This window comes from Rattus rattus, chromosome 1 (genome assembly GCF_011064425.1).
Source record: "Rattus rattus isolate New Zealand chromosome 1, Rrattus_CSIRO_v1, whole genome shotgun sequence".
In the NCBI taxonomy this organism is placed as follows: domain Eukaryota; kingdom Metazoa; phylum Chordata; class Mammalia; order Rodentia; family Muridae; genus Rattus; species Rattus rattus.
Window position 1 is genome coordinate 193,589,580 of NC_046154.1, and position 15,248 is coordinate 193,604,827.

Here is a 15,248-nt window from a genome sequence, read left to right on the forward strand (position 1 = left end):
ACTCTCCAAATCCAACAGTCTAGAGTTGATGCTGTTGATTACCACAAGCTTTTCCAGAGAAAGGCATATTCAAAAGTAGTAGCATTCTTCCTTAAATTTGTTTGTTCTTTAGGGTGTCTTACATTTCTAATACAGATGCTCTTTTATTTTTTATTTCATGTATGGGTGTTTTGCATGAGTGTATGTCTGTGTACCCCTTGTGTGCCTGGTGCCCTTGGATGCCAGAGACTGTGGGGAACTCTGGGCCTGGATTGCAGGCCATTGTGAGGGGCTGTGTGCTTGGTGGGAATTCAACCCTGAACTTCTAACTGCTGAGCTATCGCTCCATCCACAGACACTGCTCTTTCATTTTTAAAGAGTCACATTCCCCATCAGCATAGATTGTGTATGGTCATAAATGTAAGCTCTGCATCTCTGTCATGGTCTTGTTCACCATATTGATTCAGAAATGAAGTACAGTTGCTCTGGGTGTTGATTGGGAGAATACATTTTTATTTTAGTTCATCTGATTTTATGTACTAATCTGTGACAGAAGGCAGATCTGGATATTATACTGGAAAGTAGGTTTATTTTTATAGTTACTCTTTTCATAATTGTTTATCTATTGAGACAGTATCTTAATTGAATGACAGTTTATATGTAGTGTTTTCCTATAAAGCAGGATTAATTATGTGAAACCATTTTCATCAGTTTTTGCACCTAGAAAGCACCTTTGAAGAAAAGGATTACGTGTGTGAGAGGATGGTAGAGTTTCTGATGGGAGCAGCCAAACGGGAAACATCAGATATTCTGTCCTTTCAGCTGTTAGAGGCTCTTTTGTTTAGAGTTCAGCTACATATATTCACTGGGAGATGCCAAAGCGCACTTGCGATTTTACAGGTAAAGACTTATGATAGTATCTAATCTCATTTTGCACAGTGTGTGTAAACAGGTCTCAGACGTAAGTAGCACTGGAGCACTGTTGAACAGTGAGGCTTTGGATTTGAACTCTTGTCACTTACAAGTAAGTTGTGGTGACACTCTACTTTTGTTTGGTTGGCATACTGCCTTTATGCCTATGCCGACCAAACAAAAAAAACTGAGTTTTTATAGGGTTTACTTGGAAAGATTGTGTTAGTCACTTTCTAACTAAGCCTTAACCTATGATCTAAAAGGATTTTTCAGTCAGTCTGCCTGTCTTTCTTTCTTTTCTTCTTTCCTTCTTTTGTCTTTAACTTATCAGATTTTAAGTGTAAGGGATCTTAATATTTTTCATTTTATTTCATTATTATATCAAACTTGAGTAATCTCAAATTTGTCATTGAAAAATGTGGTGACTATAGAAAATGTCACTTATAAGCCAGTTGGTGATGGTGCATGCCGTTAATCCCAACACGAATCCCAGCACTTGGGAGCCAGAGACAGGGATCTCTGAGTTTGAGGGTGGCCAGGGCCACACGGAGAAACTATCTTGAAATTTAATTTCACTCATATATTTAAGAATCATTTATTCAGTTTCATTCTTTAGATTTGAATCTTATTGTGGATGGGAATTTAAAAACATTTCCAAATGTTTTCATTTTCCCTAGAATGCATTAAAATTGGCTAATGATGCAATAGTAGCTGAATACCTTAGGACAGAAGATCGGTGTCTGGCGTGGCTGGCCTACATACATCTTATTGAGTTCAATAGTCTCCCTTCAAAACTTTATGATCCATCTAATGCTAATCCTTCAAGGATTGTTAACACAGAACCATTTGTAATGCCATGGCAAGTAGCTCAAGATGTCAAGACTAACCCGGACTTATTACTAGCAGTGTTTGAGGGTAAGTGATGTTTATTAATTATGATATCAAGCATTACAAATTACAAACCATTGTTCAGAACATCAGTTCACTTATTCATTATCACTTCAAAAAATGGGGTGACTTAATTTGTAATTGCACTTTAGTATCTAAGTATTTTTAATACTACTGAGTTACTTAAGATGGTCAGTGCACCTGTGAAACAGAAAAGCTACATTGTGGCTTAATTTTTTTTATTATGGCAAAGGATGCAAGATTAATGTATTGTTATTAAATGCATGTGCATCTGCATGCGCACGTTTACTTCCTGATAATACAATCAGGTTAGAGGAGTTGATCGAATTGTAGAGCTAAGTTTGCTTGTTTATTTTGTTCTGTCAGTCTCGTAAGGATGTGGGTTTTTTTGTTTTTAAGATTTATTTATTATATATAAGTACACTGTAGCTGTCTTCAGATTCACCATAGATGGTTGTGAGCTACTATGTGGTTGCTGGGATTTGAACTCGGGACCTCTGAAAGAGCAGTCAGTGCCATTAACTGCAGCGCCATCTCTTTAGCCCCCTTAATTTTTTTCATGTTGTCAATATTATATGCTAAACATAAATCTGCCATTGAACATATAATTGAGTTTAAAACCTGCTCCTCCCTAGCGTAAGTATATAATCCTGATGGTGGTTTATGCATTTGATATAATTATGAAGTATGTAAGGCCATATATATACAATGTATTAGTATGTAGTATAAATTGTAAGAAGTAAGAATCTGTCATTTGTAGAATTATTTGGTACTCTAAACTCAGGAGGGGGAGATTACTATAGGTTTTCGTGTTCTAGGAAAGTGAGAGTTGGGGCTGAACTATGAAACAGAACTACAATGTGTCAAGGTGACCTTCTCAAAGATACAGACCTGTGCTTGTTTGTGTATTTCCTAAGGGCTTTGGTTGAATTTCTGTGATTTGCTAAGTGCTTAGTAAACCCTTGTTGAATACCCAGTGAAAAAAGGGAAGACAAAGGAGGGGGTTGAACTTTACTCTATACAGACCAGAATAGGGCTTCTGTGACTGAGCTGTAAGAACAGGCACAGTGGCACATGCCTTTAATCCCTGCACTCAGGAGGCAGAGGCAGGCAGATCAGAAAAAGGAAGGAAGGAAGGAAGGAGAGTAGAGGAGAGGGCAGGGGAGAGGGGAGGAGAGGAGTGGAGAAGAAGAAAGGAAAGAACTAATACAGGGCCAGTGAGAAGTCTGGATGAGCCCAAGCCTGATGGTGGTAGTCCATCCCCAGGAGTGTGTGGGAGGAGAGATTGATTTCATGCAAGTATTCAGAGAGTGTGGTGGTGAGTACAGGTGTTCTGCAAAGTGACCTTACCAGTTCAAAAGAAGGTGTTAAACCAGCTGAAGGACCCACCCTTATATTTTTCAGGGAGGGATTTTTTTTTTTTTTTTAAGGAAAAAAAAAAATCTAGTTTAGGTAAAACATCAAAGAAAGACTCCTTTAAGTGATCAGAGAAAGATTGAAAGATAATTTTGTGGTTCTATTTTTGGAGTGGGTTTTAAGGAATTTAAGGTAATTACAGATGCTAATTTAAGTAAAAATACCGCTTATTGTTAGTGGAATCTCATAAGAGATGGTTCTACTTTTAACAGGAACGTAAGGTAGTATCTGGAAGTGTAGGAGCGTGGTGAGACCTGAAGCACTGCACTTGGGTGGATGTCAGGGTTAAGTGACGACAGGAGGATGATGGGCTAGGAAGGGTGTCTTAGAGTTGGTAATAGAAGGAGGACCCCAGATTCAGAAAGTGTGCAGAAACAACCAGCGTGCAGCGGTGGACCCTTCTCTAAAATGGCAGGAGACCCCAGACAAAGGCATGCAGGCCTTCTTAGAGGGATTAGGTATTCTAAAATTTCATTGGTGGGTTCTAGGGGGTCACAGGAGGTCAGTGGTCTGTGTTCCTATGTTGTGAATGTTTAACCATGTGATGAGATAGGGCTCTAGGCACAGATGGCCCATTCTGAGATAAGGTATTTCCCCATTTTTGTGGTTATCCTCAGGCTGTTCTTTGGGAGGGGATTTTATGATCTTGTTCTGGATTTTATGGTCTGTTTCTAGAGCTGGTGTCTTATGACTTTCTGGGACTTACAGTCTATTCATGAAGTTGAAGCCTTATGGTCTTTTTGAAATCAGGCCTGGTCCTTAAATGGAGACACATGGGTTTATGTTGCTGTCTTTTCAGTATGACATGAAGTGATTGACTTTGTGTTTGGTGGTAGATGCCGTGAAAGCGTGTACAGACGAGGCCCTTACCAGTGGAGAAAGAACAGAGGTCTGCCTTCCACTTTACACAAACATGATTGCTCTACACCAGCTCCTAGAGAGGTAAAGCTCAATGAGCAGACAACTCTGCTAAAGTCAGTCCTCACAGTGTCTTAGCCCCGTCTCCTCCTTCTTCTTCTTAGGGATGAGGAGGCAGTGGAGCTTTGTAAAAGCTTATTGGAGTCCTGTCCCACAAACTGCCAGTTATTGGAAACCCTCGCAGCTTTGTATTTGAAAACAGATTGTTATGACAAAGCCCGATGGGTTTGGCTTACTGCATTTGAAAATAATCCTCAGAATGCGGAAATTTTTTATCATCTCTGCAAATTTTTCATCTTGCAGGTAAAACAAAAATTACTCATGCTTCTTAAATACGGTGTTTCTGTATTTTGTATTCCCTCACCAGTGACTTCTCCCGGTAGCATAGCCTTCTTGGTCTTTCTGCCCTTTGTAGGTTAAACTAGATTTTCCTGCTCTTCCTGCAGTTTTACCATTGCATTTGCTTACAGGGCTTTTTGTCTCTAAGAACTCCTCAAGAGCACAAACTATGTTATTTATGTTTACACCCAAAGTATCCACATTAGCAACAAATGTGATAGCTGCTTAAGGTCTTGGTGGGGGCTGGGGACAGCAGTTAAGAACATGTCTGCTTTTCCAGAGGTTCTGAGTTCAATTCCCTGCAACCACGTGATGGCTCACAACCATCTATAATGGAATCTGATACCCTCTTCTGGTGTGTCTGACGACAGCGACAGTGTACGCACATACATAAAACAAATAAATAAAATCTTAAAAAAAAAAAGATCTTAGATTAATCAAAGGCTGATTGAGCCTTTGATAATACTAGATACATTATTTAATAGTTAGTTGAATTTAATCCAGAGGTGTTTCAAATTCATTTCTGTTGTGATGAAAACCTGGACAAAAAGCAACTTGGGGAAGATAAGGTTTATTTAAACTCAACAATTATAGGTTAGCATCCATTTATTACAGCATCAGGAGCCCGAAGCAACTAGTCACACTCAAGCTCAATAGCAGAGAGTCATACATACACTCAAGAGCATGTGTGCTTATTAGTACCCACTTACTGTCCATACTTACATAGATCAGGGTCCTCAGCCTTGGGAATGGTGCCACAATGGCCTGCACCTTCCATATCAAATAACAATTACGACAGTATCCACAGGTGAGACTCTTCCCAGGTGATGTCAGGTTATCGATTAGAACCAGCCATCACAGGAAGTGAGGATGTGTTCATGTTTACTCATTTTGTTCCCATCTCACCAAGAAAAATAATCTCGTCAAAGTCTTTATCAAATACAAGCCTGACATATGTCCCTCCTTTCTTTTATAGAACGGAGGTGATAAGCTTCTTCCACTTTTGAGACAATTTATTGGATCCTTCTTTAAACCTGGCTTTGAGAAGTATAGTAATGTGGATTTATTTCGGTAAGTTGTGGGAATTTTGGTCTGTAGAGGAATGAGAAAGAATTTAGGCCAGTGGAAAGATAGTATTTTCTTGTTGGTTGATTCCATTCAGACTGCTTATTTAATATCCCGAGTACTCTCCTACAGAGCTGTCCTGAGGGCTGAAGATGAGGGAATGGAAGCAAGATAGCATACAGCTAAGGCTTTTGTAGCTTCTCTATTTACCCTGTTAATTGTTGTTTAGTCCTGCAGTAATGATGTATCCGGAGACAATCTCAGTGATAACATGAAAAAATGGATTTTACTTACTGGTTAATTTAAAAAACCAAAACAAAAAGCCCTTTCTAAGTTACCTGCTCTATTTAGGCTATGAAATGGTTAGTAAACAGCTGTAGAGGATTTTTTTTCTCAACCCATCAGTTTCTCAATAATTCTGTAGTTACTGTCCTTACTTTGCTGAGAGCTCTGTCACAACATTGAAAGAGATACTCAGATCATCAAAGAATGGAAGACTTTAAACTTTTCCTCCTTCTTCCTCATTTCTCTGTATGGGAACAACTGCTTTTTTCTTGAACCAGAAAATAGTTTTCAGTTTGCAGGTTATGTTTTATTATTCCTACACAGCTGTGGTGTTGTAATGGGAAAAAAGTCAGTAAATGAATGGGTGTGTCTGTGCTCCAGTAAACTTGTATTTATAAAAATAACTACAGTTTGCTGATTGTGAGAAAAACATCATCAAAAAGAAAATATTTATGATACTCTCCATTACTTTGTTATACATTTCTAAATTATAAATTCTCTGTGTGTATGTATGCATAGTGCTCAAAGAGTCCAGAAGGAGTGTTGGGAGTTACAGACGGTTGCCAGCACCCTGTACTGGGGCTGGGAACTAACCTCTAGTGTTTTGTGAGAGCAGCCAGCACTCTTGACCACTGAGCCATCTCATCAGCTCCCTAAAAGAATTCTTATAGGAAATACTGATAAGTGAAAATAAAATCTTAGTTTTGTGGTGGCAAGTCAAAATTTATGTGCAGATGATACTTTTACCTAGATGCTGCCCTCCTCCCCCTTTCTCCTTAGTCTACCTTTTAATAAAAGCATGCAATGTCGAGTCACATGTTTAAATTTTGTGTGGATAGGTGTTTTGCCTGCACTTAAGTCTGTGTATCATGTTGTGTGCTTAGTGCCTAAGGAGGCCAGAAAGGGGGCTTTAGATGCTCTGGACCTAGAATTACAGATGGTTGTGGGTTGATAAAGAGCTAATATAATCCAGAGCCCTGGGTATTAGCAGTTGAACTAGGTCCTTTGGGAGAGCAACCAGTATTTAAAACTTGAGCTCTCTGTCCAGCCACCTCCCAGCAAGTCAGATTGAAAATAAAGTTTGTTTATCTCTGGTTTGTTTTGTTTTTGTAAATTTAGACCTTTACATTTTATCAATACCTTTAAAAAATTCTTAAAATATGGACATTAATATTATAAATATAGTTACAAGAATGTCGAGGAACGTGGGTTGGGGATTTAGCTCAGTGGTAGAGCACTTGCCTAGCAAGTGCAGGGCCCTGGGTTCAGTCCCCAGCTCCGAAAAAAAAGAAAAGGGGGAAAAAAAAAAAAAAGAGAGAGAGATAATGTCGAGGAACAGACAAGAAATAGAAGGAATTTAGAAGTCGATTCCCTCCTCCACACCCAGTCTTTTTTTTCTTTTCTTTAAAATTAAATTGGTTTGCTTTCGAACTTTGGCAAAAGACTAATTCAAGGCCAAACAAAGCCCTTGACAGACTTGTGCTCTGGTTTACCCTTGGGCATGGAGATAATTAGTTTAGCTTACAAAGGGATGATGCCAGATTTTGCCTTGGTAACTAATCAAAGGTCTTTAAATCTTGATGCTAGCTTAATTGAGCAGAATAAAAAACAGTATCTATAAAAATTTGAAACTAGATTGCCTCTAAATTACCTTATGGTTTTTTTACTGACATCTTTTATTAAATTCTTTTGTGAAATAATCATATATCACCAAGAATTAGAAAAAAGACACCTGTACTTAGTTTATGTAGATAATAGGAAAGTACTTGTCTGCACAAAGATTAATTTAAGAAGCCTATAGCCATAGTGGCACACGCCTGTGATACAAGTACTTGAGAGATTGAGGAAGAAGGATTTGAGTTTAAGACTAACCCAGGCTACATTGTGAGAAAACAAAATGTCTTTTGAGTTAAATATTCAGAGAGTGCCAGTAATGAGATAATTTTTGGTTCATTGTTATGTGTATGTATATATATTTTAAGCATATATAATAATTAGTTTATTAGTATAAATCAGTGCTTGAAATGTATTCAAGATAATATGTAGCACTGTAATACTTATCTAGAAGTGGATTTGATCAACTCTTTATAGCATAAAGATTATACTTTCATTTAGTATAAAGATGACAAGCAGCAAGAACTATTTTATTTGTTTCAAATGAATCTAGAAAGTTACCTTGGTGTTTTCATTCACTTTGAGAAAGTTGCCCTAGAGATAATACAGTTTTATGTACATTAGATTTGAAGTCATTTCACTTTTCAATGGAGGATTCTAAAGTCCTTAGTCCTGGATAACTCAAAGTAATAGAGCCAGCTGTGATAGTGGGGATGCTAACCCGACCTCCAGATGCTCTCTCTGTTTGCTGCCTTCCCACAAGCTGGGCTAACACTCTAAAACTTTTCCCTTACAGTCCTTTTAAAATCCATTGTAAATGATTGTATTTAGATTGTCATTTCAAGATTAGATGAATCCATGACTCTGATGTTACACATAAAGAGACTCAGATACATTGGAAGAAGAGCTGAAGTAGTGAAAGTCAAAGAGGCTTATTCAGGTTTCTAAGGATGACCTCTTAAACACTGCTCTTCTGCTTTTGAAAAGAAAGGGGTGATAGAATTCAGAGCATTTTGATACTTTGAAAATGGCTCTTTTTCTGATAAATTCTTGTATGCAATATTTTATTTGTTATGTCTAAATTAAACTTTTATATGTGTATGTATATGTGTATGTATATATATATTCGGATAACAGATTTTGTAGCACTTTGCCCCTACAAGAATGTACAGATTTTATGAAATTTCAGATACTTTGCAATCTCATTTGGTCCTTTTATTTCTAATAAGGTTTAATTAGATGATTTGTTTAATTTGGGGAATAAAATTGTAAACTTATTTGGGGAGAGTTAATCCATATTGGTATAAAAGTAAAATTTTGAGCAGGTATGATTTTAGAAAAGTTCATTCTTTTGTAGAAATATTTCAATTAAGTTGAAACTCACGATTATCAATGTCTGTATTTTAATCCATGTGTGCCTAGGCATAATTTCATACAATGTTGGGATTTTCTCCTTTCAGGTATCTCTTAAATATCCCAGGACCACTTGACATTCCAGCGTGCTTATGTAAAGGAAATTTTGATGATGATGTATTTAACAACCAAGTCCCTTATTTATGGCTGATTTACTGGTGAGACATTATCTACTGTGGAGAGGAACGCTGCATGTTAAACCTCTTGCATTTACAGTTGATGTTTTCTGAATTATGATGTATTAAAGAGTCACTGAAGCACATTCAAAGAGATGCTAAGCCTGTATTTACTGAAAGACAAGAACAAGGAGACTTTACTGTAATAATGTCTGTATGTTTAAAGTGTGTGCTGTCATTCCTTTACCTAACGAAATTAAACTAAACACTTATTTTCTTCATTTCTTTGCAGCCTTTGTCATCCTCTTCAGTCAAGTATTAAAGAGACAATAGAAGCATATGAAGCAGCATTAGGGGTGGCCATGAGGTCTGATATTGTGCAGAAGATTTGGATGGAGTAAGTTTAGCTCTGTTTAAGAAAGGGATTTTTAGAATAATCCTATGGTGGGGAAAGGGTGATCATCTTTTTGCTGAGTTACTGGCTTAATTATTCTAAAGCACAATGTCTTTCTTTTGGCAGTTATCTTGTCTTTGCCAATAATAGAGCTGCTGGATCCAGAAACAAAGTCCAAGAATTCAAATTTTTTACTGACTTAGTGAATAGATGTTTGGTTACGGTCCCTGCCCGATACCCCATCCCTTTTAGCAGTGCTGATTACTGGTCCAACTATGAATTTCATAATCGGGTAAGAATTTGAGGGTTTTTTTGGGGTTTTTTTGTTTTGTTATAAAATGTCTGTATATAACAATGAAAATTTACCAAAGACAGCAAAACTACTATTTTATATTGAGAGCTTTTCCTGGGACCACTTTGCTAACATTCACCGTCCTTCCTGTGATCAGTTCTTTACTCTTCATAGTCCAGGAAAAGGTGCCTTCTTAGGCCTTGTAAAAATTAGGATATCCTAGGGATAGGGGAGGGGCTACGTGAGGTGGAGGGGGCGTGGGAGGAGAGGGAGGGCTGTGATCGATGTAAAGTGAATAAATTAATAAATGAATAGAAAAACAACAAAACCATATTGATTGTAGCTACTCTTGCTAATTTCTGTCAAGCAAATGCAGGCTTAGGGAGTCACAGAACTGAAAATAAGGTGCTATTTACATTTATAATAGTAAACTATGATTAATGACGTCCTCACAAAGGGTAAAGCAGGTTTGTTTCTTCTCAGAGTCTGATTTCAGTCAATGTAATGTAACCCAAAAGCTCCTGCTTACTAAAATTCAGTGCAGACTTAGATGTGCACTCCCACTCCCCCTCTGTAGGATGGTTCTGCTGCTCATCAGGATAACTGATTAATGTGTGATGTGCTTCTGTGCCGTTCTTTATCCCAGGATCTCAAACCACTACATGGACATTAAGTCATTTTCTTACGGGGATTCCATGAGCAAGATGTGGCAAGTACTGTTAGCCCTCTGACTTGCCCAGCAGTGCACAGCAAGTAAAGGTAGACTCAGGATTGAACTCGGACTCCTGGCTTCCTGTCAGTGCTTTGTCCATGGCTCTCATCCCTAGACTGTAGTCTCTACTTTGTATTTGGAAAGTGGCTAGCATAGTTAATCACACATTATAATTTGTACATTTGTGTCTTAAAGACCTTTTTTTTCATTAAATAGGTAACTGGGGTCTGCTTTTTAGTTGCATTCATTTTCACCTCGCTCAACCTTCGCAGGTCATTTTCTTTTATTTGAGCTGTGTTCCAAAGACTCAGCACTCCAAAACCCTGGAACGGTTCTGCTCTGTTATGCCAGCAAACTCTCGACTTGCACTGAGGTAAGAAAGATTCTGGTTTTCAGCTCAGTAGTATAGGCTCTTCATATGAAATTAATTTTGAAACCTTGATAAATCTGTATGTAATTCTGCCTTTTCCTCATGGCTCTATACTACTCTAGTCTCAGAATTGTTAAGTGACGTTTAGTTCTTCATACAAAGACAATGGAAAAAATCTGGTCATTTCAGAGAACTGTATACCATTTATTACTAACATATGCATCATAAGCAGTAAACCTACTTTGCATGCTAAAGGAATATTACATTTCCATGTCAATTATTCAGATATTTAGCAGGTATTGGGATCTCATGGGTTGGTGACATAAAACCAATATATTCTTACGAATAACAAAGTAGGCTAACTTTTTGTTGTTAAAACTTAAAACAAATAGGTTTGAGATCCTGTTTAAGCACAGACCTAGGATGTCCACATTCATTTAGAGTAAGAGTTTCTGAACACTGTGTGTGACTTAATTGCTCTATCAGGGTAATCTCTTAAGAGTACTTTACCCTGCCCACGCTTGGACACCCACTGTGCAGGCATTGCACACTGCAGTGACCGAATACCTCGGTCATTTTCCCTGAGTTGGTTGCATCTTACCGTAGAGCTGTCTTTATAAAATAGCTAATGTTTTTATCAGATACTCTCTTTTGTTTTAAAGTGCATTCTCCATGCTATGATGCATCTGAAATATATACTATATGTCTGAAATATAGTATATGTCTGGAAAATAATCCAAAGTTTGTGAGAAAATTAGCCATATTATTCTAGAATTAAATTTCATGACAACTGTGTTAATGCTCAGAAGCTAGTGGTGGAAATTTGAATAAAGAAAGTTATCTTTGATATGCATGTGAAGTAGGAAGTATGATTGTATTTTTTTTCTGTTTGAATCTAGTTTCTGTTATGATAAACAGTTTAAAACATAGGTAGTTTAATTGTGGGTAAGCCATACTACTTGTGTTTTGGTCCATTCTTGCTATGATTACCTTTGTTAGTTCCTCTCCCCATCAGGAGAATAAGAGCTCAACACTTAGCTATTATATTTCATTTTAGTCCCAGAAATATTCAATATTCAATATGCTTGCTTTAGGAAAGAAAAATAGTTTTTTAAAATTATATTGATGTGTCGAGTCATTACCTTAAAAACACTTAGGGTAGAGGAGTCTGTACTGAGATTGCTTTTGCTTTCTGCATGCGGGAATACACGAGCTCTTTGTGTTGTTGAGGATAGCTGTAAACAATAGTTTAGCGCATTGTGATCCTGGGACAGTTGTCACAAGAGACATTCTATAAATGTTTGCTGTATGTCCTTGTTAGGATTTAACTGGCCAACCTTGGCGCCTTGTTGTACATCCTGTTGTAGAGCGCATTGGGGTGCCCTGCACTTTGAATGCTTTGTTCATTTTCCCGAATGTACTTTACAGGCTACTTCAACACGAATGGGAAGAAAGCAATGTTCAGATTCTGAAACTCCAAGCCAAGATGTTTACATATAATATACCAACATGCCTGGCCACCTGGAAAATGTAATGCAACAATCATGTACATGTTTTTATAGCTATGCTTTTATTTGTAAGGGTTGCTCCAGACAGGTAAATCTGAAATAGCATCTTATTCCCTCCCATAGACAGACATAGTATAGAGTTGTTTTAGGTACTTGCTGTGGTTTAATACCTAGAGCGAGTAAAATGCTCATTAATAGCTGCTTCTGAGATTAATGATAATATTAATAATAATAATTTTAATGAGGGAGAACATTTTGATAACAATATTATCAAACAAATAAGTGTATATAACACTTTAGAACCATCTTTAAAATGTAGGGTTTCCCCTGTTACAGTCTGTACATGTTTTTATAGCTATGCTTTTATTTGTAAGGTGTTAGTACTAATTTTGATTTTTTTTTTCCCCCTCCCATAAATCTTACTCATGTTCAAACACTGGTCTGCTTTATTCTTGTAAAGTTGATAAAAATTGTTGAATTTTTCTTTTCACTGTAGGTTACACTCCTTGGAGGTTTAGCCTGTTACTTTCAGGAAGTTTTGTATTCAGATTCCCACAATCAGTATTCTGCCAGTGCTGGTGTTTCATTTTGTTTGAAGATATATAAATTTTCCCCCTTTTCTATATTCCTTTTTTCCCTTAGAGCCATTGCTGCTGAGATTGCTCTAAAGGGACAAAGAGAGGTAAGCAGTTCGTAATTGGATTATCAGATGGGCCACTTCCTTTTCCTTTTAGCTATTTTGCCCCTTTTGTTTGCCTCTCACTTTAAAAGGATTAAGGATAAAAGTTAACCTTCAAGCACTCTATTTCAAATCTCTAAATCCCAAGAGAACCATGTTTAACTTGAATGCTAGTATATTGTAAATTCTGCCTTGAAGCAGACAGGTTTTTGAAAGTTTTGTGCACCATGTTTTCTGATGAAAGTGTGTGTTTGTCTATCTTATAGGTCCACCGTTTATATCAGAGAGCCTTACAGAAGTTACCTCTTTGTGCATCACTATGGAAAGATGTAATGCTTTTTATCTTTTATTTTATCTTGACGTTTTCCTATAAATTTTCTGCATGTGCCATATCCATTGATGTGGTAAATGCTCAAAACATAGCTGTCTCTTACTTCTATGCTTCCCTGTCTTTTACAGCAACTCTTGTTTGAAGCATCAGAAGGAGGTAAAACTGATAACCTGAGAAAACTAGTTTCCAAGTGCCAAGAGATTGGAGTCAGCCTAAATGAGCTCTTAAATTTAAACAGTAACAAAACAGAAAGCAAGAATCTCTGAACACTGGGTGCAGTCAGTTCTAAGCCCTTATAATAATTGCCAAAATTATTTGAATGATTCTTCAAGATTAGGCTGATCCCTGGCTAAGGTCTGTGTAAGGCAGACAAGCATTATTGATCATATCAAGTTTCCTACAATGCCCTATCCGTAAAACCGGAAGCAATGAACATGAGTGACACTCTTGGAACGGATAAATGAACTCCCTGTTGGCCTGCTTCTGGGCCCTGCCAGACTCTCTAACATCATGTACGTAAGTATAGCTCCTCGAAGCGACTGACGTTTATTTTAATTTTACTTTGTTTTTGGTTTCATTTTTTACTTTCCCTACCTTTATGTTGTGCTATTCCTGGTCCACTTGACACTCTCTGATGCCTGAGAGATTCTTGTTTGGGATTTAGTTTCCAGGGCCATGTTTACAGTAAAAAAGCAGGCAGTCCCTTTTAGTTCCTCCCCTTTAAGTCTCTGAGATTCTTCATTTCAGGGTTTAGACGTAAGCAGTCCATCTTAAGGAGAGTGTAGCTGCCATGGCCACAAGTCTGCTAGTTGCACTTGAATGTTCTAGCAGGGTTGTTGACTGCCCTTTCTGCGTGCTGGACTCCTTGCTGAGACTGTTTAACTTGAAGATAAAGAAACCATTGCAAATGCCAGTGCATCAGAACCTAAGAGTGGTCAAATATTATGTGCAATTTTTTTTGTAAAGAAATTTTAATTTATAATAAAGTTTAACAGTTTAAAGAACAGTTAATATTGGAACTGCTTTGTATTCAAGTACTACTTTGTGGTTGGTGTACAAAATATCTTTAATATAAGTTAACTTTTAATAGTGGTGCTGTCTTTGTTCACTTCTCACTCTGGTGGGGAAGGGTGGAAGTAGGAACCAGGATTCTTCCCATGACACCATTGCTTTCTTCTGCCACTCTTCTCTCATTTAAAACAGCAGAAACCAATGGCTGTTTATGTGGTGAACACGGGCGTCGTTCTCTTTTGAGAACAGTGAGCAGATGGGTTTATACTACCATTAAGCATGGTGTCCTCAAAAATATGGTTAGTGTCACCAAGTTGTAGTTTGAGTGATCTTCCTAAAAACATGCTGGGCTCTGTTAAATATGCCATGGAAAGAGAAGCTGCTTTCTGTTTAGTTTACTTCGTTGTTTGTGCCTTGCTAAGTAGTTATGACTGCACAGCGCAGTAAGTGTGGCCTCCCAGGCAGCTGTGTGCAGCCTAACTGTAGGAAGCAGAGCAGCAGCTCCGACATGACAGACAGACAGATCAGTCCATCCTTCTGTTTGTGCAGTGTTTACTCAAAATAAAACTGTACTTTGAAGACTCACTGTGTGCCTACAGAGTGACACGTGATTTGCTAGTTGATATTGTTTCACTGTGTCAAGGATGGAATTCAGTTGTCCAGTGTCCTTCATGTAACCAAAAATCAAAACAGTGGCTTTTGGATTTTTTTCTATAACCAAAGAAGTTTCATTAGAAGATACAAATCCCTGAGGGCTGTCCTTCCATTGCATGTATTTAAATACCGTCCACGGGAAGGCTCTCCTGTTCTGGTGATCTGAAAGCCGTGGGCACATGCTTATGCTTAGCAGATTATTTCTGATACTCAGCAGGTCAGATGCAGGCTGAGTGAAGCTAATAACCCGAGTTTGGTCCCCGGAACCCGCGTCACAGTGGAAGGAGAGAACACCAATTGTCTTCTGCTCTACACACATGCAGCAGTAGGC

The 15,248-nt window shown here is 37.8% G+C and overlaps 1 protein-coding gene across 2 annotated transcripts in view; it reads left to right on the forward strand.

Moving 5' to 3' along the window:
* The window catches only part of Zfc3h1 (zinc finger C3H1-type containing), a 54,884-nt gene extending 40,615 nt beyond the window's left edge, over positions 1-14,269 (forward strand). The window contains exons 23-35 of one of the 2 annotated variants that reach the window (XM_032912533.1): positions 691-879; positions 1,569-1,806; positions 4,053-4,158; positions 4,239-4,437; positions 5,450-5,544; positions 8,898-9,008; positions 9,259-9,363; positions 9,487-9,652; positions 10,637-10,737; positions 12,163-12,264; positions 12,885-12,924; positions 13,188-13,250; positions 13,381-14,269. In XM_032912533.1, coding sequence (XP_032768424.1) covers positions 691-879; positions 1,569-1,806; positions 4,053-4,158; positions 4,239-4,437; positions 5,450-5,544; positions 8,898-9,008; positions 9,259-9,363; positions 9,487-9,652; positions 10,637-10,737; positions 12,163-12,264; positions 12,885-12,924; positions 13,188-13,250; positions 13,381-13,518 — 1,653 coding nt within the window. In that variant the 3' untranslated portion in view covers positions 13,519-14,269. Of the gene's footprint in view, positions 1-690; positions 880-1,568; positions 1,807-4,052; positions 4,159-4,238; positions 4,438-5,449; positions 5,545-8,897; positions 9,009-9,258; positions 9,364-9,486; positions 9,653-10,636; positions 10,738-12,162; positions 12,265-12,884; positions 12,925-13,187 lie in introns of both variants that reach the window. The other variant, XM_032912529.1, reaches the window with a different exon arrangement.
* The last annotated feature ends 979 nt before the right edge of the window (positions 14,270-15,248 follow it).